Source organism: Bufo gargarizans, chromosome 3, assembly GCF_014858855.1.
Source record: "Bufo gargarizans isolate SCDJY-AF-19 chromosome 3, ASM1485885v1, whole genome shotgun sequence".
Lineage (NCBI taxonomy): Eukaryota > Metazoa > Chordata > Amphibia > Anura > Bufonidae > Bufo > Bufo gargarizans.
The window spans coordinates 414138569-414162367 of NC_058082.1; the positions used below are offsets into that span (position 1 = coordinate 414138569).

At 45.5% G+C, this 23799-nt stretch overlaps 1 protein-coding gene across 1 annotated transcript; it reads right to left on the reverse strand.

Annotated features, from left to right (window-relative positions):
• Positions 1-151: 151 nt before the first annotated feature.
• LOC122933405 (60S acidic ribosomal protein P2-like) lies at positions 152-7698 on the reverse strand. The gene is made up of 5 exons (XM_044288383.1): positions 7541-7698; positions 5749-5872; positions 3519-3567; positions 832-924; positions 152-259 (listed from the first exon to the last, which is right to left on the reverse strand). The coding sequence occupies exons 2-5, from the start codon at positions 5869-5871 to the stop codon at positions 186-188; spliced, it is 339 nt and encodes a 112-aa protein (XP_044144318.1). The 5' UTR covers position 5872; positions 7541-7698; the 3' UTR covers positions 152-185.
• Between the last annotated feature and the right edge of the window lie 16101 nt (positions 7699-23799).

A 23799-nucleotide genomic window follows, 5' to 3' on the forward strand; every position in this document is an offset into this window, starting at 1 on the left:
AGAATGCATGGGGATAAAACTGATAAGTTATTTTCCAGTATAGAGCCCCAAGGACGGAGCTCTATGCCGGAAAAGAAAACCACTAGTGTGAAAGTACCCCAACTAGAAGATACAATTATATACTTGGATTCAGTAATGGACAACTCGTTACTCTGATGGAACATTGTTTTATTGTTAACAAGCACTTAATCAAAGAGTCCAAATCCCATGTCTTCATCAGACTCTTCAGATTCTTCCTTCTTTTCTTCTTCTTTCTTTTCTGTTGGGACAAAAGGTATCAGAGTTTACATGCAAAACCAAATGGGGCATTATAGCTGCTGGAAGACCAGCTTCATTACTAATACGGCTACAGTGCATCAACACGTTTGCAGGGGTTGTCCGGAATAACTCAAAATTGAGGACAACCTCTCACAATAGCTTAAAATAAAGAAACATGACATACTCACCCCCTTTCTCTGCGGCAGCAGTGGTGATGTCCTACAATATGACACATGACTGCTGCAGCCAACCACTGTCCTCAGCTGTAGACCACTGAGACAGCAACTGGCTGTAGCAGGCGCATGCCATATTCCAGGACATCGCCGCTGCCTTTTGTAAACAAACAGCAGGAGTATCGGAGGAGTGCCGCAGAGAATGGCGCTAGAGGAATGGAGAGTGTATAACGGTCGGAGATATTTAATGATCAGACAACCCTTTACTGCACATTGCAAACTACAAAACTGTCAAAATATCAAATAAAAAAACGTTAGCAAGTTTTTACTCTTTGGCAAAAAAGTCCAGATGTTTAAAATGATGGAACCAGAAAGGTTACACCTCAACTAAAGATTGTACCTTGTGCGGCAGCTCCACCAGCAGCTGGAGCAGCAGATGCAGGAGCAGCAGCCACAGCGCCACCAGATGGCACTGAACAAAGCTTGGAGAGGCCTACATGAAAATAAAACAAATTCAGTTATACAACCTATCCTGTCTCTAAAAGATAAGCAGTTCCAGCAATTCATACAATTCCAGATATAAGGGTAAGTGCACAACACGACTAAAATGCATCACCTATCAAGGCTGAACATTAAGGGGGTTGTATAAAATCAGTAGCAAGCAATTGTGCGGCAGTGGGTGTGCCGTAAGCAGTGCACCCACAATTATCTGAGCGGGCGAGCTGCTACTCTAGTGTATTATTCCTAAATCAATTAAAGGGGTTGTGCAGCCTGTTTGTATTGATGATCTATCCTCAGGACAGGTTACCAATATCTGATCGGTAGGGTGGCAGGTGTCAGATCAGCAGTTTGAAGAGGCAGCGATCCATGAGCGAGTGCTGTTACCTCTTCATTACATTGCCTGTCACTTTGGAAGTGCAGTGGAAATATTAGTCCGCGCTCCATTCACTACATCACCGCTACGAGGTAGTGTAATGAAGAAGCAGCGCTTTCATGGAGTACTGCCTCCTCTTCAAACAGCTGATCGGCGGGAGTCCCGGGTGTCAGATCTCCTCTGATCAGATATTGGCGACCTATCTTGAGGACAGGTCATCAATATAAAACAGGCTGCACAACCCCTTTAATAGTTCATATGTAAAAGTCAGTAACATGCAAGTAATACGGACTTACTCCACCCTGCAGCATTATTAATAGGACTCAGTAAGTGGTTCTTGGTGCATATGATAGTCGTCATACTGCTGTAAACACCTATCCTGAAGGCTGTATTACACAGCCCGATGCGGCAGGCGATTGTCGCTAAGGAACCATTCCCTCCTGGCAATTGCCTGCTTGCTAGCGGTGGAGACCGCTGCTATTACATGCAGCAATCGCCTCCACAGCATGGTGTGGAGTGACCGCTATGCCATCGCTCCTCCCCATGCTGTTTAGTGGTTTGCCGGCAGCAGATTGTGATTAAACACCATGATCTGCCATCGATAATTTTTAACTTAAGGTTATAAAGGTTACACAAGTATCCAGTCGACGGTCACTGTTCATTACCAATCTAATATGTAAATGTAGCTTTAGAAACTTTAGCACAGAAGTCCATTACTTTTCAATTAGGGAAGGAGATGTAAAAACCCAACATAAGGGCTCACGCACACAACCATATGTATTTTGCGATCCGCAAAAAATACAGATGACGTCTGTGCATTCCGTATTTTGTGGAACGGAACAGCCGGCCCCTAATAGAACAGAATTATCCTTGTCCGTAATGCGGACAATAATAGGACATGTTCTATTTTTTTGCAGAACGGAAATACGGAATCTGAATGCGCACAGTAACTTTTTTTTTTTGCGGACCCATAGATATTAATGGTTTCCGTTTACGGTATGAAAAAAAACAAAAAAAACGGGACATTAAAAGAATATACATTCGTGTGCATGAGCCCTAAGACTGAGGCCATGTCCACATGTGCTGGAAAATACATACTGGATAAGTATGCAAGATTTTTTTTGCTGACTTTCCGGCGCAAAAACTGCATGTATTACACGCCGCTTTTGTGGTTCTTGTACAGAGCGCAAAGATGAGATTTATTAATATTTCATCCACTTTGCTTCGTACAACACTGCGGACTTGCCAAAGTCTGCAATGGCAAATCTACAGCTAATGACGTTTGGACACTTCTAACAATCTGAATTTCAAAGTGTCTGTAGAAAACTGGTTGTGCTAATGTCAGCTGACTATAACTATTAGTTAATAAATCTTAGTTCCCCAGAGCAACGAATCAGAGCTCAGCTTTCAGTTCCTACAGGGCTCTGAAAAAATTAAAGCTGAGCGCTGATTGGTTGCCATGGACAACTAGGACATTAACTCAGTCAGTTTGATTTGGAGATGCTGGAGGCGGACCACTTTTTCATGGACCACCCTGTACATGAATCTCGATCGACTGTTCAGGTGCAACACATTACTACAGCGCTGATATCACTGAAGTTAAAGTGATTGTCTCACTTCAGTAAGTGGCATTTATCTGCTGGCTGGATTCATTTTTCTATCACATTACACACTGCTTGTTATCATGGTTACGACCACCCTGTAATCCATCAGTGGTGGTCGTGCTTACACACTATAGGAAAAAACACTAGCCTATGTGCGCTCCCATGGTCCCGACCATCAGAAAGGTTGACACTTTTTCCTATAGTGTGCAAGCACGACCACCACTGATGGATTGCAGGGTGGTCGTAACCATGGAAAAAAGCAGTGTATAATGTGATGGAAAAATGAATCCAGCCAGCAAAGGAGGCAATATGGAAGATAATACATTAGTAAGTGCCTTGTATTAACGTTCTCTACATGATAAATGCAATTTCTCTACATGACAAATGCCACTTACTGAAGTGAGACAACCCCTTTAATGGGTGCAGCACTGCAGCGATCTGCCGACTGTACAGTTGACAGAGCTTTGTAGTTCCGACACCGACTTTCAGCTGTTTAGGAGTAGCTCCAGCACCAGTCGGCAGGGTTGGGGGGTGTCAGACCTCCACCAATCAGCTAGTGATGGCCTATGCCAATCCTTTAACATTATTACTTATTACAAGTAATAATACCTGAATTGATCAGCTCATCAAGGTTTTTCCCACCAAGTTCAGCCACCACCTAAAAGAGAAAAATGCTCTACATCAAATACTCCCACCAAAGGGCAGAGATTATTCAAGATCCAGGTGCATTATTCTTCACTGACAGTGATGTAGTTACACAAAAACCCACACAGAATGACGACTACTTCTCCTACCTAACCCCGATATCAAGGTTTGCAGCAGTGTAATCTCATAAATTTTCCTTTCTACGACTAGACCAAACCTACTGTGCGGTGCAGGTGTAACGTTATACTTCCCTACTTTGTGAGATTTCCCTAGCCTCGACACTTCCTCGCACAAAGACTGGTTAAGGAAATTTCACCGCAGAGTGCGCATGCGCTGGCAGCGCCGCGCAGGCGCATAACAACGGGTTAGGGAAATTTCACACCGGGAGCCTTGCCGGCAGTTAGGGTAGGGAAAAATTATGGGCCAGTTCGTGGTGATCGGATGGATGTTCTCAGCTGGACACCGGCCGGCACTGCGCATGCGCTGGGAGCCTCACAAGCTGTTAGGGTAGTCAAAAGGGACTGGCCCGTACGTAATTTTTCCGTTCCCTAACCACTGGTGAGGCTCCCGGCACATGCGCAGTGTCGGCCAGTTTCCAGCTGAGAACATCCATCCAATCACCGCACCTGCGCACTGGCCCATAATTTTCCCCTACCCTAAGGCCCCTTTCACACGGGCAAGTTTTCCGTGCGGGTGCGATCCGTGCGGCGAACGTATGGCACCCGCACTAAATCCTGACCCATTCATTTCTATAGGGCTGTGCACATGAGCGATGTTTTTAACGCATCACTTGTGCGTTCAGTTGAAATCGCAGCATGCTCTATATTTTCCGATTTTGACGTGACGCAGGCCCCATAGAAGTGAATGGGGTGTTGAAAATCGGATGGCATCCGCAAGTACGGATGCCGTGCGATTTGCACGCACTGTTGCTAGGAGACGATCGGGATGGAGACCCGATCATTATTATTTTCCCTTATAACATGGTTATAAGGGAAAATAATAGCATTCTGAATACAGAATGCATAGTAAACCAGCGCTAGAGGGGTTAAAAATAAAATAAAAATTTAACTCACCTTAGTCCACTTGCTCACGAAGCCGGCATCTCCTTGTGTCTCCGCTGCTGATGAACAGGACCTGGGGTGAGCTGCTCCATTAAATAGAGCTTAAGGACCTTCGATGACGTCACTCCGGTCATCACATGATCTTTTACCATGGTGAATCACCATGGTAAAAGATCATGTGACGTACCATGTGATGACCGGAGTGACGTCATCAAAGGTCCTTAACCGATATTTAATGCAGCAGCTCACCCCAGGTCCTGTTCATCAGCAGAGGAGACACAAGGAGATGCCAGCTTCGCGAGCAAGTGGACTAAGGCGAGTTAAATTATTTTTTTATTTTTTTTTAACCCCTCTAGCGCTGGTTTACTATGCATTCTGTATTCAGAATGCTATTATTTTCCCTTATAACCATGTTATAAGGGAAAATAATACAATCTTCAGAACATCAATCCCAAGCCCGAACTTCTATGAAGAAGTTCGGGTTTGGGTACCAAACATGCGCGATTTTTCTCACGCGAGTGCAACGCTTGACAATGTTTTGCACTTGCGCAGAAAAAAATCGCGCATTTTCCCGCAACGCACCCGGCTCTTATCCGGGCAAAAAAACTCACGCCCGTGTGAAAGAGGCCTTAACCGCCGGAGAGGCTCTCGGCGCATGCTCACTCTGCTGTGAAATTTCCCTAACCCATCAATGTGCACCTGCACGGCGCTGCACACCTCCTCACGTCATGTCCGGTGCGACCGGAAGTGACAAGGGTAGGGAAATCTCACAAAGTAGGGAAGTATAACGTTACACAGGCTCTAATTCTCACACACAAAGCTGTAACTTGTGGTATGGCCACAAGTGGTACATATGCTGAAGGTTTCTGAAGCCGATCAGAGTGCAGAAAATCTACCGCATTTCCAGCAACCATGTATGCTGTAACCCCACATGTCAAAGTACCAGGGGTTCAGGAATATAGATGGAGCTTTGGAGAGGGCCATCCTACTGGAAAACCTTGCAGAGACACCATTATATTACAAAATGACCTCCAACTCTACAGTATGATAATTCTGCCCCCATAGCTTCCTACACATCTTACTATATAAGACCCCATCACTGGAGACCGCCAATACATCATTGCTTGCCTCACCTTGTTGACGCGTTCATCATCAGCATCAATTCCGACACTGGACAAGATCTTCTTAATGTCTTTGGCTGATGGACTGCTGTTACCACCGAGGGTGGCAAGCAGGTAAGCGGCCACGTAACGCATTCTGCAAGAAGACAAGCATAGTAAATATCACCTACATACACAATCAAAACTTATCCCGTAGGATACCAGCGCCGTAACTAAGGCGCTGGGAACTGTGCCTTAAATCCCAGCGCCGTACAGCTACAGCGTGCTGATCAGGCGGGAGAAGGACCTGCACCTACCCAAACAGCGGCAGGGGTCCGACATCTGTAAAAACGCAGATGCCAGCACATTAACCCTCACAATGACACGGTCAGCGGTATGCGGCATCCCTATCAGGTCCCCGCGCTGCTGTGACTGGGACCCGATGGCTGGGAATGCAGCCCGATGTTTATTGTGAATTTTCCCACATTTTTTGGTTAAACAGATTGACTCAAATTTACGAACGTCATGAAGTACAATGTGTCACGATGAAATCTCAGAATGGCTTGGATAAGTAAAAGTGTTCTAAAGTTATACTACATAAATAGACACATCAGACTTGCAAAAATCGGCCTGGGATTTAAGATAAAGTGGCTAGGTACTGAAAGGGTTAAAAAAAAAAAAGTTGTGAGTACACCTACAGCGAAATTCCAGCCACTATTTGAAGGATACTGCTAAATCGGTGAAGACTGGCTGCCTTCCAGCACCCCCACCAATTGCCATAATAGGGTACCCGGGTCCTCACTTTCCCAGCTACATGGTCATCTTTGTCTGGGCCATAAATGAGGAATGGAGTGTCAGGGCGCAATTCTAACTCCTGCCACTAGCATCTAGGACATAGGCAATTGGTGGTACCAGAAGTTAAAGGGGTTGTGCCACTTCAGCAAGTGGCATTTATCATGTACAGAAAGTTAATACAAAGCACTTACTAATGTATTATCCATATTGCCTCCTTTGCTGGCTGGATTTATTTTTCCATCACATTACACACTGCTCATTTCCATGGTTATGACCACCCTGCAATCCATCAGCGGTGGTCATGCTTGCAAACTATAGAAAAAAACACTAGCCTATGTCAGCATCCACGGTCTCGGCCACCAGAGAGCCCGGCACTTTTTCCTATATTGTGCAAGCACGACCACTGCTGCTGGATTGCAGGGTGGTAGTACCCATCCAGTGTATAATGTGTTGGAAAAATGAACCAAGCCAGCAAAGGAGGTAATATGGATACAATACATTAGTAAGTGTCTTGTATTAACCGTCTCTACATGATAAATGCCACTTGCTGAAGTGACAGTAACCCTTTAGGGCCCCAATCTAGACGATTATCTAGTTAGTAGAAAGGGGATAAATCGCTTTTGGCCAGAAGAAAGCTGACCATATGGTTAAACCCAAACTGATCAGCTGGTAGGACCATGATGGGTGCCTGGAGTCATACATTCCCCTGCAAGTAGGACTGGCATCTGATGGGCATATGGTAAGGGATTGTCTAACCGGCACTGCTATATCACATCTAAAATAATAGGAGTGATTGTTATGGTGATCTCATAGATCAGGAGAATGTAGCAAGTACTACTCCCTGGGACCTCATACACTCAGGTATGGGAGGCCACAGGAGGAGCACCGGCTCAGGCTCCATGCACACTAACGCGCCTCATTAAAGCTATATTCACATTCCTGGACCACGTCTATACTATCACAGCATCCCTGTACCCTTCAGATGTGGACCCCCACTTCGATCCGAACCAGGACCCCCAAAACCACTCACTTTAAGTCTGTAAAAGACACGAAACGATGTGCACGCTCCTGTACTTCGACTCCGAGAGGGAAAGAGAGAGCGCGAGGCGGGGTTTCCAAGCCAAAGACTCAGGGGCCGAGTTTAAAGGTCAAATGCAAACGCGATTGTAAATGTTAACAAAACGTACGCCGCTCGTTATGTAGACAAACTATCTAGTTTTATACACACAAAAAAAAAATGAGTTTCGCTAAAATAATAGTTTTATCTAATTCAGGATGCACTTAACAGTGAGCATGCGCGGTATAGTAACTCAATCTTTCCGAGCACAGGGAGCAGGAAATCTTGTACGCATGCGCGAAATAACCGCGTTCCAAGTCAACCCGGAAAATTGTGTTACGTACGCACGCGCAGTTACAACTACACGAACGCCATGTGGCGTCACAGACCATGCGCGCTCCGTCACACTTGAAGTATAAAGGCGGTTAGTATTTAGAAGGCTTCAAAAAAGTTTTGAGTTCGCTATTTATAAGGTAAAAATAGAGAAAAGACACCAGCAGCCTGTGGCTTTGAAGGGTTTCTACCACCAGAAATACTGTTATGTAGCTGACTGATTCGCTGTCAGCACTACATAACAGTATGTTTGTAACAGTATTTCCTGCAGCCGTTTTTGTTAAAAACGTACTTTTATAGATATGCTAATGAGCCTCTGGCTGCTATGTGGGCGTCATTAGCACTAGCTCCGTCCACTAACCAGTTAGGCCGCCCATCACGTCCCTCCAGCCCGTCCCGCTCCTGTTGATTGATGTGAAACTTCTCAGTATCGAGTACCAATTCCCGCGCCTGCGCCGTGCGCTTCTGTATTCGTCGCAGTGAGTGAATGCCGCACTCCTTGTGCCGGCTTCGTCATTGTAACGTAGTTGGCGCAGGCGCAAGGGAGGAAGCCGGCGCCAGGAGAATACAGAAGCGCATGGAGCAGGAGTTGGTACTCAATACTGAGAAGTTTCACGTCAATCAACAGGAGCGGGGCGGGCTGGAGGGAAGCGATGATCGGCTGAAATGGTTAGTGGACAGAGCCCTCTAGGTGCTAATGACGCCCACATAGCACCTAGAGGCTCATTAGCATATCTATCAAAGTACCCTTTTAACAAAAACGGCTGCAGGAAATACTGTTAGAAATATACTGTTATGTAGTGCTGACATTACCGAATCGCTAATGTCAGTCAGCTACATAACAGTATTTCTGGTGGTTGAAACCCTTTAAAGCTTATAGGACAGGGAATGCAGCAAATAGGGATGAGCGAATCAACTTCGGATGAAACATCTGAAGTCGATTCGCATAAACCTTTGTTATAATTCTGTACAGAGCAGGAGCTCCTTACAGTATTGGACGTGTTAGGGTCCATTCACATATCCGTGGTGTGTTGCTCTCGCTTCACGTCTGGGCCCATAGAGAATGAATGGTTGCGCAAAATTGCGGAACGGGTGTGGACCCTTTTGCGAACGTGTGAATGGGGCCTAACAGTAACAGAAGCCTAGGGGGTGTTCCAATCTTGTAAGGTGACGGTATACCGTATATCTAGGATTCACTGTCACTTAACTGTGCGACCCACGAACTGATCTTGAGAATGAAGGGGACCCTGTGCTGGTATAGCGCTGCGTCCCCTTAGGCCTCATGCACACGACAGTTTTTTTTCACGGTCCGCAAAAACGGGGTCCGTGATCCGTGACCGTTTTTTCGTCCGTGGGTCTTCCTTGATTTTTGGAGGATCCACGGACATGAAAAAAAAGTCGTTTTGGTGTCCGCCTGGCCGCGCGGAGCCAAACGGATCCGTCCTGAATTACAATGCAAGTCAATGGGGACGGATCCGTTTGATGTTGACACAATATGGTGCCATTTCAAACGGATCCGTCCCCATTGACTTTCAATGTAAAGTCTGGAGTTCCTTTATACCATCGGATTGGAGTTTTCTCCAATCCGATGGTATATTTTAACTTGAAGCGTCCCCATCACCATGGGAACGCCTCTATGTTAGAATATACTGTCGGATATGAGCTACTTCGTGAACCTCAGATCCGACAGTATATTCTAACACAGAGGCGTTCCCATGGTGATGGGGACGCTTCAGGTTAGAATACACTACAAACTTTGTACAAGACTGCCCCCTGCTGCCTGGCAGCACCCGATCTCTTACTGGGGGATATGATAGCACAATTAACCCCTTTAGGTGCGGCACCTAAAGGGGTTAATTGTACTATCATATTCCCCTGTAAGAGATCAGGGCTGCCAGGCAGCAGGGGGCAGCCCCCCCCCCTCCCCAGTTTGAATATCGTTGGTGGCACAGTGTGCCCCCACCATCACCCCCCCCCCTCCCTCCCTCTATTGTATTAAATCGTTGGTGGCACAGTGTGCCAACCACCATCGGCCCCCCTCCCTCCCTCTATTGTATTAAATCGTTGGTGGCACAGTGTGCCAACCACCATCGGCCCCCCTCCCTCCCTCTATTGTATTAAATCGTTGGTGGCACAGTGTGCCAACCACCATCGCCCCCCTCCCTCCCTCTATTGTATTAAATCGTTGGTGGCACAGTGTGCCAACCACCATCGCCCTCCCTCTATAGCAGTAACATTGGTGGCAGTGTGCGGTCTCAACAGTAAAAGATTCATACTTACCTGCTTGCTGCTGCGATGTCTGTGTCCGGCCGGGAGCTCCTCCTACTGGTAAGTGAAAGGTCTGTGCGGCGCATTGCTAAAGAACTGTCACTTACCAGTAGGAGGAGCTCCCGGCCGTTCACAGACATCGCAGCAGCAAGCAGGTAAGTATGAATCTTCTACTGTTGAGACCGCACACTGCCACCAATGTTACTGCTATAGAGGGAGGGGGGGGGGGCGATGGTGGTTGGCACACTGTGCCACCAACGATTTAATACAATAGAGGGAGGAAGGGGGGCCGATGGTGGTTGGCACACTGTGCCACCAACGATTTAATACAATAGAGGGAGGGAGGGGGGCCGATGGTGGTTGGCACACTGTGCCACCAACGATATTCAAACTGGGGGGGGGGGGGTCTGCCCCCTGCTGCCTGGCAGCCCTGATCTCTTACAGGGGAATATGATAGTACAATTAACCCCTTTAGGTGCCGCACCTGAAGGGGTTAATTGTGCTATCATATCTCCCTGTAAGAGATCGGTTGCTGCCAGGCAGCAGGGGGCAGTCTTGTGCAAAGTTTGCAGTGTATTCTAACTAGAAGCGTCCCCATCACCATGGGAACGCTTCTGTGTTAGAATATACTGTCGGAAATGAGTTTTCACGAAGTGAAAACTTAGATCAGAAAAAGCTTTTATGCAGACGGATCTTCGGATCCGTCTGTATGAAAGCAACCTACGGCCACGGATCACGGACACGGATGCCAATCTTGTGTGCATCCGTGTTCTTTCACGGACCCATTGACTTGAATGGGTCCGTGAACCGTTGTCCGTCAAAAAAATAGGACAGGTCATATTTTTTTGACGGACAGGATACACGGATCACGGCCTCGGCTGCAAAACGGTGCATTTTCCGATTTTTCCACGGACCCATTGAAAGTCAATGGGTCCGCGAAAAAAAACGGAAAACGGCACAACGGCCACGGATGCACACAACGGTCGTGTGCATGAGGCCTTACTGTTACAGCGCTGCACAGTGACTCCCTGGGGGAAAAAAAACACAATTCTGCCACATTTTAGGGGCTTGTATTTACAGTTTTCTATGCAGTAAAACTGACCCATTACCGTCATTCTCTGGATCAGTGCGATTACTGCGATACTTTGTTTATATTGTTTGTTTTTGTGTTTTAATACTGAAAAAAATTAAAACTTTGAATAACATGTTTATTTTCTCTTTTCATTGCCATATTCTGACCCCCTTTACTTTTTTATAGTTATGTATATGGAGATGCATAGGATGATGTAACGTTTTAATTGTTACCATTTTGGAGTGTGTATGACATTTTCATAACTTTAAAAAAAAAAAAAATAGGGGAGGTGAAGCGACGAAAAAATTTCCGTTTCGATTTTATTTATTTTTTCCATGACGACGTTCACCGTATGGGCTAAATATGTTTATATTTTAACTCCTACAGATCCTACCGATTTTCCATTTTTGCATTTTCATTTTTTCTCCCTGCCTTCCCAGACCCATACCTTTTTTATTTTTTCGCTCACATAGCCGTATGAGGGCTTGTTTTTTGAGGGACAAGTTGTACTTTCTAATGGCATAATTTAGAGGGCATCTGTCAGCAGATTTGTACCTATGAAACTTGGCAGCTGAAGACATCTGTGTTGGTCCCATGTTCATATTTGTCCACATTGCTGAGAAAAATTATGTTTTAATATATGCAAATGAGCAACTGGGGTGTTGCCTTTACACCTAGAGGCTCTGCTCTCGGCAACTGCCAGGCCTTTTGCACTTTAACGTGACCAGGTGTGATGACTTTTACGTTGCCTGGCCCTGTCCATCAAAGTGGAGAGGGGGTGGCAGTTGTAGAGAGCTGACCTCTAGGTGTAACAGCAACGCCCTCATTGCTCCTAGAGGCTTATTTGCATATATTAAAACATCATTTTTCTCAGCAATGCATGCACATACGAACATGGGACCAGCACAGGTGCCCTTAGCTGCCAAATGCACATGTAACAGGTCAGTTTCATAAGCAGAAATCTGCTGACAGATGCCCTTCAATATTGCTTATGATGTAGTGGGGAGCTGGAATTTTTTTTCCAAATGGGGTGGAATTGGGGGGAAAAAAATGCAATTCCGCCACAGTTTTATTGGTTTTGTTTTTACAGCGTCCCCTGAGATAAAACGGATCTGTTATCTTGATTCTCTGGGTCAGTACAATTACAGAGATGCCACCTTTTTATAGTTTTCTTGTGTTTTAATACTGAAAAAAAAGAAAAAACTTTTAAAATGTATTTATTTTTCCATATTTTAACCCCTATAACTTTTTTATAATTAAGTCAAACGATAGCTCATTTTTTTGTGAGGCGATCTGTACGTTTTTAGTGGTACCATTTTGGAGTGTGTGTGACATTTTCATCACTTGATTGGCCCCTTTTTTTTTTTCTGTTATGTCATTTGCCGTATTTTTATATTTTATTTGTCTGGGCTTTTTCGGATGCGGTGATGTATTTTTTTTTTATTGTTTATTTCTATTTTAATTTGTTGGAAAAGGAGGTGATTTGAATGTTTGTATTTTTAAAGTGACAACTTTTGCAGTACGTGTATGGTGGAGGTAGTCAGGGTGTTAATAGTTAAGGCATTTTGGGACATGGTGATGCCTATGATGTGTATTTTTTATTGTTTAGTTTAATTATATGGAAATGGGGTGATATATACACACACTGTATTTTTCACTTTATAAGACGCACCTGATGACAAGACGTTTTAGAAGAGGAAAAAAGTAAAAAAAATATTTTGAACCAAAAAGTGTGCTAAAATATTTAATAAAATAATATTATTTTACACTGTTATAGGGGATTTATGGATGACACGCTGTTTATATGAGGATATTTGCGAGATCTTTGGATGACACACTGTTATGTGACTATAAACACCCCTCATCCTTTAGAATACACCAATGTACTGCAGTACATGGGAGTATTGGTAAAGATGAGGGGGGTTATAGTCACATTTAATATCAGCCTTGTCCAGAGACTATAATGTAATTGGCCTGTGTTTATATAAAAATGACTATAACCCTCCTCATCCATAAGAATTCATCTATATACTGCAGTACACGGGTGTATTCTTAAAGGGAACCTGTCATGTGTTTATCACCCCATGAACAATCTAGCCCTTATTATAATTACTAATTTCAATAGCATATTCCTCCCTCTTTTTTTACCTTAGTAATATAGTACCTTTGCATTCCCTGTTATTCATTTTCCCGCCAATTATTAAAATGAATGAGTGACGTAGTAAACCACGCCCCTTTTATCATCTACAGTTCTTTTTTTATTTTTAGCCACAAATTTTCATCTCAAATCCAGCGCATGGGCGCTGTCTGATCAGTGTAATGTTCAAAATGCATTACCAAATAAAGTGTGGGGCAGCAGGGAGAGTCTGTGAACAGTGAGGCTGGCTGCTGCCCGCCCACTGCACAGTACAAGTCAAGCAGGAGAACGTGCACCCGAGATGTACACTCTGCCCGCCAAATAACTCCTGCTTGTACAGGATGAGCCGACGCATGCCCAGTTTACTTTCAGCTATGAATGTGTGTCATTACACTGATCACACAGCATGCATGCGCAGGATTTTGAGCTTCTGAACAAGTGAATAGGGGAGTGGCTACAGCGCTGAATAGAAAAAACGCTGGACTCATATCAAAGTTAGACGTCACGCTGAACTCAAATCAGCTCATTAGCATGCAGCGCATGGAAACTTTGTGTGTATATTATGAGGCAGTAAGTGAATAAATCTAAGGTACTTTTTAATAGTTAATGATTTTATATAATGAGTTATATTATAATCAAATACCTACATGACAGGTTTCCTTTAAGGATAAGGGGGGTTATAGTCACATTTAATATTAATACTGTCCAGAGACTGTAATTTAATTGACATGTGTTTATATTAATTAAATGTGACTTAAAGGAATTTTCCACCAAGAGTTTAAAATGTCCCCCCTGTGCCAGGCACCCCACATGGAATTTGCTTAACATGGTCCCTGCTCCCTGCGCCGCTCTTTGTCCCCGCCCCACCTGCTGCTTCTCCCTGCACACGGATGTAAACATCCGGTGTCGGGGGAGGGGGGGGGGGGAGAAGCAGCAGTGGCAGTGCGGGGACAAGGTGAATGAGGGGGGTTATAGTTCTATTTAACAGTTAATTTGTAGGTCAGTCCCTGAGCTGTCACTTACCAAGAACTTTAGGTGACAGGGGATAGAACAAGGCGACGAGGCCACTACAACTCCTTCCCTCTTATCTCTCAGCAGTTCCATTGGTGGTCTGTGGCAACTCCGCTCATGGCTGGACTGAAGGGAGGGGGTAAGCTTATTGGTGGAGGCGGCAGTTCCCGCCGGCACACACGACAAGGCAGCAGTGCATCGGAGAAGGAGAAGTGCTCTCCCCTCCTCTTCTATGGAGTGGACCCAGGCAGCAGCTGCGTACTATGGACGTGCAGGCTGGCAGCATTCAGCTTCATTGAATGCTTTACTGCCACGTCCTGCCCCACATTTAGGCCCCTTTCACACGGGCGAGAATTCCGCGCGGGTGCAATGTGTGACGTCAATGCACCCGCACTGAATCCGGACCCATTCACTTCAATGGGGGCTGTGCAGATGAGCACTGATTTTCACGCATCACTTGTGCTTTGTGTGAAAATCGCAGCATGCTCTATATTCTGCGGTTTTCATGCAACGCAGGCCCCATAGAAATGAATGGGGATGCGTGAAAATTGCAAGCATCCGCAAGCAAGTGCGGATGCAATGCGATTTTCACGCATGGTTGCTAGGAGATGATGTTAGTAAATTGATTAAAGTCAATTTAATGTATTATTTTCCCTTATAACATGGTTATAAGGGAAAATAATGGCATTCTTAATACATAATGCTTACTAAAATGTGGCATGAGGGGTTCAAAAATAAAACAAAATAAACTCACCTCATCCACTTGTTTGTGCAGCCGGCATCATCTTCTTTCAGGACCTGCCAAAGGACCTTTGATGACGTAATCGTGCTCACCACGTGGTGGGCGCAGGTCCAGTGAAGAAGTCCGGGTTTGCGTCTGGGTACCACAATTCGTTTTTTCTCACGTGCATGCAAAACGCATTGCTCTCGCACGGAAAAAAACAGAGCAACGCAATCTCAGTCAAAACTAACTGAAATTGCGTACACACTCGCACGATTTTCCGTGATCGCAGACGCAATGCATCCGGACCTAATTCGGACACGCTCATCTGCAAGGGGCCTTAAATCGAAGGAGCAGGCTAATTAAAAGCTCCTCCAATACTGCTGGCCTGCTTGATTTGACAGATTTGCTTTATAAGACGTAGTCACTTTTTCCTCCCAATTTGAGGGGGAAAAAGTTCATCTTATATAGCGAAAAATACTGTATATACTGTATATATTATAATTAGATTGCTTCTACAATACATTGGATCGGAGGTCGCAATAACGCCTGTACAAACGTCATAGATGCCTGTTCAGGCCATTTTACTCTCTGGAAAAAGTCTAAGGCGTACCGATTTTCTCTGCCATTTATCAGCACAGTGAGTGCTGTGAATGGCAAGGGCAGCGCAGTGATGCGGCTGCTGCCTGAAACAACCAATGACAAAGATCCTTACAGTAAGGAGCTCAGTGATTGGTCAGTTTTAGCGGGCTGCCGGAGCTTATGGCACACCGCTCTGAAGTAAGGAAGGAGGTGCACGCGATCGTCACTGGTGGGGTAAGTGGCCGTGCTGCAGCACCTTGTTTTAACTTGTTCAGCCTTACATGCTGTATGAGGCTAATCCGGCTATGAACACATGGATATGTGAGCTATAGCGGTGCTCGTCAGCGGTGTGCGCCCTGTCAGGGAACAGCCCTACTAGTAGTAACTGTTCGGTAACTCCACAGTTCGCACAAGTTACCCATAAGTCATGGCTGGCAGCATGGTGAGTGTTGTGTCACCGACAACGTTTTAGTGACTGTCTGGCAGATTGGCACTGTTCTGGGGGTAATGTGGCTGATGGGGTTATGACTTATGAACAGACTGTGGCTGCTTCCTCTAATTACAGAACAGGCGGTCATCCTCATGACGCATGCTGCCTGCACTATAGGAGGCTGCTGCCCCATGGTTACTTGATGGGCCTTCAGGGCCTAATATGGCTGGTACTGTTCTGCCTGGTGGTAACATGCCTGGCCCATGTGATGGATGGCGAACCCCAGTGACCAGCGGCACAGAAACAGTAGCAAAAATGTAAGGGATTGTCCCAAGATCAACACTATTTACCTATCCATACTTAACCCAGAGAACACTAGAACATGGTAACCAAGGTGGGACCCCCAGCGATCATGTACTTGAAGGGGACATGTCTGTTTTAGTAACAACTTGCATTTCCAATGCAATAACAATTCTGGGGAATCAATTCTTGTGACTATATTGTACCATTCCTCTATTATTCCTACTAGAACTTATGAACAAATTGCTAGTAGTCTGCAATAAAGGTCCAGCAGGGGGTTACCAGTTGACAGCACTGATTGAATAATATCAGGCTGTGCAGTGACACCCCCATCTGGACCTTCACTGCAAACTGCTAGCAGTCATTCATAACTAATAGCAGAAATAAGAGGAATGGTGCAACATAAAGTCATAAGAATAGATGCTCCAGGATTGTTATTACATGGGGGGTGCAAGTAGTTTCCGAAACATACAAATCCGGGTAGGTGAGGGGTCCTCTTTAACGACAGGTGATAAATATCGATCTTAGGACAAACCCTTTAAACCTCATAAAATGACTGCAACAGTGACCTCAGTGGTGCTGACCCCCTCAGAGCAACAGTGACCTCAGTGGTGCTGACCCCCTCAGAGCAACAGTGACCTCAGTGGTGCTGACCCCCTCAGAGCAACAGTGACCTCAGTGGTGCTGACCCCCTCAGAGCAACAGTGACCTCAGTGGTGCTGACCCCTCAGAGCAACAGTGACCTCAGTGGTGCTGACCCCCTCAATGCAACAGTGACCTCAGTGGTGCTGACCCCTCAATGCAACAGTGACCTCAGTGGTGCTGACCCCCTCAATGCAACAGTGACCTCAGTGGTGCTGACCCCCTCAATGCAACAGTGACCTCAGTGGTGCTGACCCCCTCAATGCAACAGTGACCTCAGTGGTGCTGACCCCCTCAATGCAACAGTGACCTCAGTGGTGCTGACCCCCTCAATGCAACAGTGACCTCAGTGGTGCTGACCCCCTCAATGCAACAGTGACCTCAGTGGTGCTGACCCCCTCAATGCAACAGTGACCTCAGTGGTGCTGACCCCCTCAATGCAACAGTGACCTCAGTGGTGCTGACCCCCTCAGAGCAACAGTGACCTCAGTGGTGCCGACCCCCTCAGCGCAACAGTGACCTCAGTGGTGCTGACCCCCTCAGAGCAACAGTGACCTCAGTGGTGCTGACCCCTCAGAGCAACAGGAACCTCAGTGGTGCCGACCCCCTCAGAGCAACAGTGACCTCAGTGGTGCCGACCCCCTCAGAGCAACAGTGACCTCAGTGGTGCCGACCCCCTCAGCGCAACAGTGACCTCAGTGGTGCCGACCCCCTCAGAGCAACAGTGACCTCAGTGGTGCTGACCCCTCAGAGCAACAGGAACCTCAGTGGTGCCGACCCCCTCAGAGCAACAGTGACCTCAGTGGTGCCGACCCCCTCAGCGCAACAGTGACCTCAGTGGTGCTGACCCCCTCAGAGCAACAGTGACCTCAGTGGTGCTGACCCCTCAGAGCAACAGGAACCTCAGTGGTGCCGACCCCCTCAGAGCAACAGTGACCTCAGTGGTGCCGACCCCCTCAGCGCAACAGTGACCTCAGTGGTGCCGACCCCCTCAGAGCAACAGTGACCTCAGTGGTGCTGACCCCCTCAGAGCAACAGGAACCTCAGTGGTGCTGACCCCCTCAGAGCAACAGTGACCTCAGTGGTGCCGACCCCCTCAGAGCAACAGTGACCTCAGTGGTGCCGACCCCCTCAGAGCAACAGTGACCTCAGTGGTGCCGACCCCCTCAGAGCAACAGTGACCTCAGTGGTGCCGACCCCCTCAGAGCAACAGTGACCTCAGTGGTGCCGACCCCCTCAGAGCAACAGTGACCTCAGTGGTGCCGACCCCCTCAGAGCAACAGTGACCTCAGTGGTGCCGACCCCCTCAGAGCAACAGTGACCTCAGTGGTGCCGACCCCCTCAGCGCAACAGTGACCTCAGTGGTGCCGACCCCCTCAGCGCAACAGTGACCTCAGTGGTGCCGACCCCCTCAATGCAACAGTGACCTCAGTGGTGCCGACCCCCTCAGAGCAACAGTGACCTCAGTGGTGCTGACCCCCTCAGAGCAACAGTGACCTCAGCTAAATTTAAAATGGTCTACATTTGCTATTTATGCATGGAAGACAGTTCTAGAGTACTATTAATGGTTTCCCTGCATAAATAGCAATCTCTTAATGTAATGTAGGCCTTCGTATTAAGTATTTGAATTACTGTAACTTTTAGTCCTCATCAGCTGAAAATACTCCTCAAAAATTGTAAGAGGAGTATTTTTACTCTTCCAGAAAAAATGTAGCAACCTCTGCATTGGATTGAACTACTAATGCAATTCTTTGCAGATTTGCTATCTTGTTATGGAGCCCTGCCACCTGCAGGGTTTTATAGGAACTACGGCAGTAGCTCTGGTTTCTTCAGAGAGAACAGGGCTTTCAGAGATAACCAATGGCTCCCTTGATCGCTGTGCGGATGATCGCTTCTGGGTTTTCTGCTCGCACATGCAGTGGTCACATTTGACCACAATATGACCTACCAGCCAAGATCTTGGAGGGGTGGTCCAGAATTCAGAGCTTAGTAAGGAATAAGGTGTGGAGAGAATCAAACTTTTGTCTAATACATAGAGCGATCGATGGGTTTAAGAAATCACATACTAGCAAGAGGACTGATAAAATTACCTGTTGTCCCAAATATAGCTTAGCCAACTCTGATCTGACTCATGGGATTTGGACCTGCCCCACAGTAGTACAGTATTGGGAGTCAGTAACACAGTTGATAAAAGATAATAGCCACAGGTTCCATGTTTATAAAGGGAGGGACACCCTGATTTATCCTCCAGAATGCCCTCCCATCCTAGGACTTTGTGGGAAAATAGTGTGGCACTCACTGCTCGATCAGGGTTACCACCTCTATGTGGATAACTTCTACACCATTATACTGCTATTCAAGGCCCTAAATTCCAGAGGTACTGTAGCTTGTGGCATAGTATGCAAAAATCAGAGAGGCTAGATACTTGGACAGCCACTCAGAAAAGGTGACAGCAGGACTCTTATGGATAGGTAAACTCCCCTTTACTTTCCTTGTATTGACCACCTGTCATGGATGTACTGAGAGATACGGATGTCCCTGGGACAGTGAGTGGCAGGAGATCTTTGAGACTGGCAACACTAGGTTTGATTTTACATTGTGGACCAATAGGCGTCTGTGTTGTTTCTGGTACTGGCCACACCCTTAAAGGGGTTGTCAGAGTTATTTTTTTGTTCTTTCTATGTTCCTAACTAGGCAAATATAACAACTTTACAATTAACTCACTTTATCTGCAGTGTCTGGTTTATCAGATTTGACCTGTGATGTCAACTTCCCTGCTCTGATAAAGTTTGTTGCACAAGCCTGTAAATGAGACGTGACTGCCGGCCATCCCCTTTAACCTCCAGGTGTTGCTATTGTGGTCATTTAACTTTCCCTATTTATAGTTGTCTCTCCCACAATGCTGTTCGGTTTATAGCTTCAGTTGGACCTGTGGATAGTTCCTGGTGCTGCCATAGTGTCTTGGAAGTTAAGTGTTAGATTTCCCTTTGTATTTTGGCTTTTCTGTGTGTTGCATTTGTTTGTTGTTTTGTGTTAGGCCTTAGGGAGACTCCCATTCATCCTTCCTTTTGGAGGAATAGGATGTCTCATTCCTGTCATTAGTACTATGGTCCTTTAGGGTTAGATAGGACTTTAGGTATTCCTGTGTATGAACTCACCTCTATCTGGGGGCTTTGATTAGGGTTTTCACTAGGAGGTGTCCATCTCCCTTCCCTAGTTTTCAGGCCTTATCTCCTTTTCCCTTTCCCTCCTATGTTTGTGTGGGGGTTTCCCTCCCACACTAGAGCATGACACCACCATTCATGGAAACACCACCTCCTCTGCCCCTGTATGAGGTACCAATACCCACAAACCAGACTGCATCCTGGACTACATTATCATGTAGGAGGGGTTTATCTTTTAGATCAAACTCTGAAGCCATAGAGTGCCAGGTATGTAAAGGTGTGTTACAGAAAGCTGGCTGTTCAGATGGCACTGTATAATGATTAAGTGTTATTTAGAGCTGCAGGCTAGGCACGGAAAATTCCTTAAATTTCAAAAGGTGGGGATCAATCCTTAATTTTTCAAATTCAGGCAGGGGAGGGCCCCAGTACTTCTGTAAGTTAGGGTGCCTATGTTGTACCAGGGCAGCATTACCCTGGTGAAGTTCCTCAAACAGGAAGGGAAGGTAAGGGCCCCCAAAAAATGTAGAATGTGTTCCAAAAGGAGGATATGAAAATGCCCAATTTTTCACTGTGAAACCTCCCCTGAAAAGCCGGGTCTATGCATAAATGGATACCACTCATCCATGGAGTCTTAATTTTATCCTTTATGTACCCTGTAATTTTACCACCTTATTACACTCTGATACACTCCTCAAAGCTTACATATTCACCTTTCACCATCCACTACACATTCATTTCTGAAAAACAACTGTGGAGTCAAAATGCTAACTCCCCCCTTTGAAAAAAAATCCTTCAGAGTTGTAATTTCCAAAATGGGGTCACCCCTTCTGAAAATGAAAAATTTGGTCTGAAAATTTTCTTGTAAAATACGTAATTTTTAATTTTCACAGCCAAGTGTTTGTACTTTCTATGAATCATCTGTTTGCCCTACGTGCTCACTACACCCCTTTCAAAATTCCCTGGGGGTGTCATTTCCAAAATGTGGACCCTTTTTCGGGGTTTCCAGTTTAAGGGTACCTTTGGGTGTCTTCAAATGCAACATGGTGCATGAAAATTATTCCAGTGAGATCTGCACTCCAAAAGACATATGGTACTCCTTCCCTTCTGAGCTATGCTGTGTGGTCATACAGCACTTCACAACTTCATACAGGGTGTTTCTGTTAACTGCAGAATCATAGTAATAAATATTGAAGATTGTTTATCTGTTCACCTCCATTTTCCTTTAATTCTTGTGGAACATCTAAAGGGTTAACACAGTTTGTAAAATCAGTTTTGAATAATTGGGGTGTAGTTTATAAAATGTGGTTATGTATTGGTGCTTTCTGTTATGTAAGCTCAGCAAAGTGACTTCTTAACTGAATTGGTCCTTTAAAAAGTCGGTTTTGGAAATGTTTGTTTATAAAATGATGTAAACGTAAAGTACACATATGGTGAATGTTAAATACTGTATTTTTCGCCCCCTAAGACGGGGGAAATGCCCCAGCGTCTTATGGGGCGAATACTAATAAGCGCTTCCATTATTGAAGCGTTCATTAGTACCGGAGGACTGGGAAGTGGTGAAGGCTCTATACTCACCGCTTCCTGGTCCTCGGCTGTCGGCTGAGCAGTGGCTGCACACAGCGTTAGGGCCCTCTGTGACCTCACGCTGTGTGTGCCGTAGGGTGTTTCATTTTTCCAAAGATGTGATTTTCATATGACTTTGCTTACGCCCTGAGTCTCATGATGTAAAAGATATACAGTACAGACCAAAAGTTTGGACACACCTTCTCATTCAAAGAGTTTTCTTTATTTTCATGACTATGAAAATTGTAGATTCACACTGAAGGCATCAAAACTATGAATTAACACATGTGGAATTATATACATAACAAAAAAGTGTGAAACAACTGAAAATATGTCATATTCTAGGTTCTTCAAAGTAGCCACCTTTTGCTTTGATTACTGCTTTGCACACTCTTGGCATTCTCTTGATGAGCTTCAAGAGGTAGTCACCTGAAATGGTTTTCACTTCACAGGTGTGTCCTGTCAGGTTTAATAAGTGGGATTTCTTGCCTTATAAATGGGATTGGGACCATCAGTTGCATTGTGGAGAAGTCAGGTGGATACACAGCTGATAGTCCTAATGAATAGACTGTTAGAATTTGTATTATGGCAAGAAAAAAGCAGCTAAGTAAAGAAAAACGAGTGGCCATCATTACTTTAAGAAATGAAGGTCAGTCAGTCCGAAAAATTGGGAAAACTTTGAAAGTGTCCCCAAGTGCAGTCACAAAAAACATCAAGCGCTACAAAGAAACTGTCTCACATGCGGAGCGCCCCAGGAAAGGAAGACCAAGAGTCACCTCTGCTGCAGAGGATAAGTTCATCCGAGTCACCAGCCTCAGAAATCGCAGGTTAACAGCAGCTCAGATTAGAGACCAGGTCAATGCCACACAGAGTTCTAGCAGCAGACACATCTTTAGAACAACTGTTAAGAGGAGACTGTGTGAATCAGGCCTTCATGGTAGAATATCTGCTAGGAAACCACTGCTAAGGACAGGCAACAAGCAGAAGAGACTTGTTTGGGCTAAAGAACACAAGGAATGGACATTAGACTAGTGGAAATCTGTGCTTTGGTCTGATGAGTCCAAATTTGAGATCTTTGGTTCCAACCACCGTGTCTTTCTGTGACGCAGAAAAAGTGAACGGATGGACCGTACATGCCTGGTTCCCACCGTGAAGCATGGAGGAGGAGGTGTGATGGTGTGGGGGTGCTTTGCTGGTCAAACAAAAATAGATGGTAGGACAACAGCTGCTGAACCTTTGGTGAATTAAAGAACATTGAACGAGTTTTAGGAGTGCCGTGACTTTCTTCATCTTCACTGGTGCTTTGCTGGTGACACTTGGGGATTTATTCAAAATTGAAGGCATACTGAACCAGCATGGCTACCACAGCATCTTGCAGCGGCATGCTATTCCATCCGGTTTGCGTTTAGTTGGACCATCATTTATTTTTCAACAGGACAATGACCCCAATCACACCTCCAGGCTGTGTAAGGGCTATTTGTCCATGAAGGAGAGTGATGGGGTGCTGCGCCAGATGACCTGGCCTCCACAGTCACTGGACCTGAACCCAATCGAGAAGGTTTGGGGTGAGCTGGACTGCAGAGTGAAGGCAAAAGGGCCAACAAGTGCTAAGCATCTCTGGGAACTCCTTCAAGACTGTTGGAAGACCATTTCAGGTGACTACCTCTTGAAGCTCATCAAGAGAATGCCAAGAGTGTGCAAAAGGTGGCTACTTTGAAGAACCTAGAATATGACATATTTTCAGTTGTTTCACACTTTTTTGTTATGCATATAATTCCACGTGTTAATTCATAGTTTTGATGCCTTCAGTGTGAATCTACAATTTTCATAGTCATGAAAATAAAGAAAACCCTTTGAATGAGAAGGTGTGTCCAAACTTTTGGTCTGTACTGTATATGCCAAATTTCAAGAAGATGGATAATATTTAGGGGTTGCACACATTGATCACTTTTATCTCAAACTAGTGAAATTTATAATATCGAAGTGCTTTGTACTAATGGGCTTCTGAT

What these genes read in the sequence shown, in the direction of transcription:
- LOC122933405 (XM_044288383.1), bottom strand. Translation starts at nt 5,871, where the DNA reads ATGCGTTACGTGGCCGCTTACCTGCTTGCCACCCTCGGTGGTAACAGC. An exon ending in TGATGAGCTGATCAATTCAG is followed by an intron (nt 925 to 3,518) that starts GTATTATTACTT and finishes ATTTTCATGTAG; the next exon opens with GCCTCTCCAAGCTTTGTTCA. An exon ending in TGGTGGAGCTGCCGCACAAG is followed by an intron (nt 260 to 831) that starts GTACAATCTTTA and finishes TTGTCCCAACAG; the next exon opens with AAAAGAAAGAAGAAGAAAAG.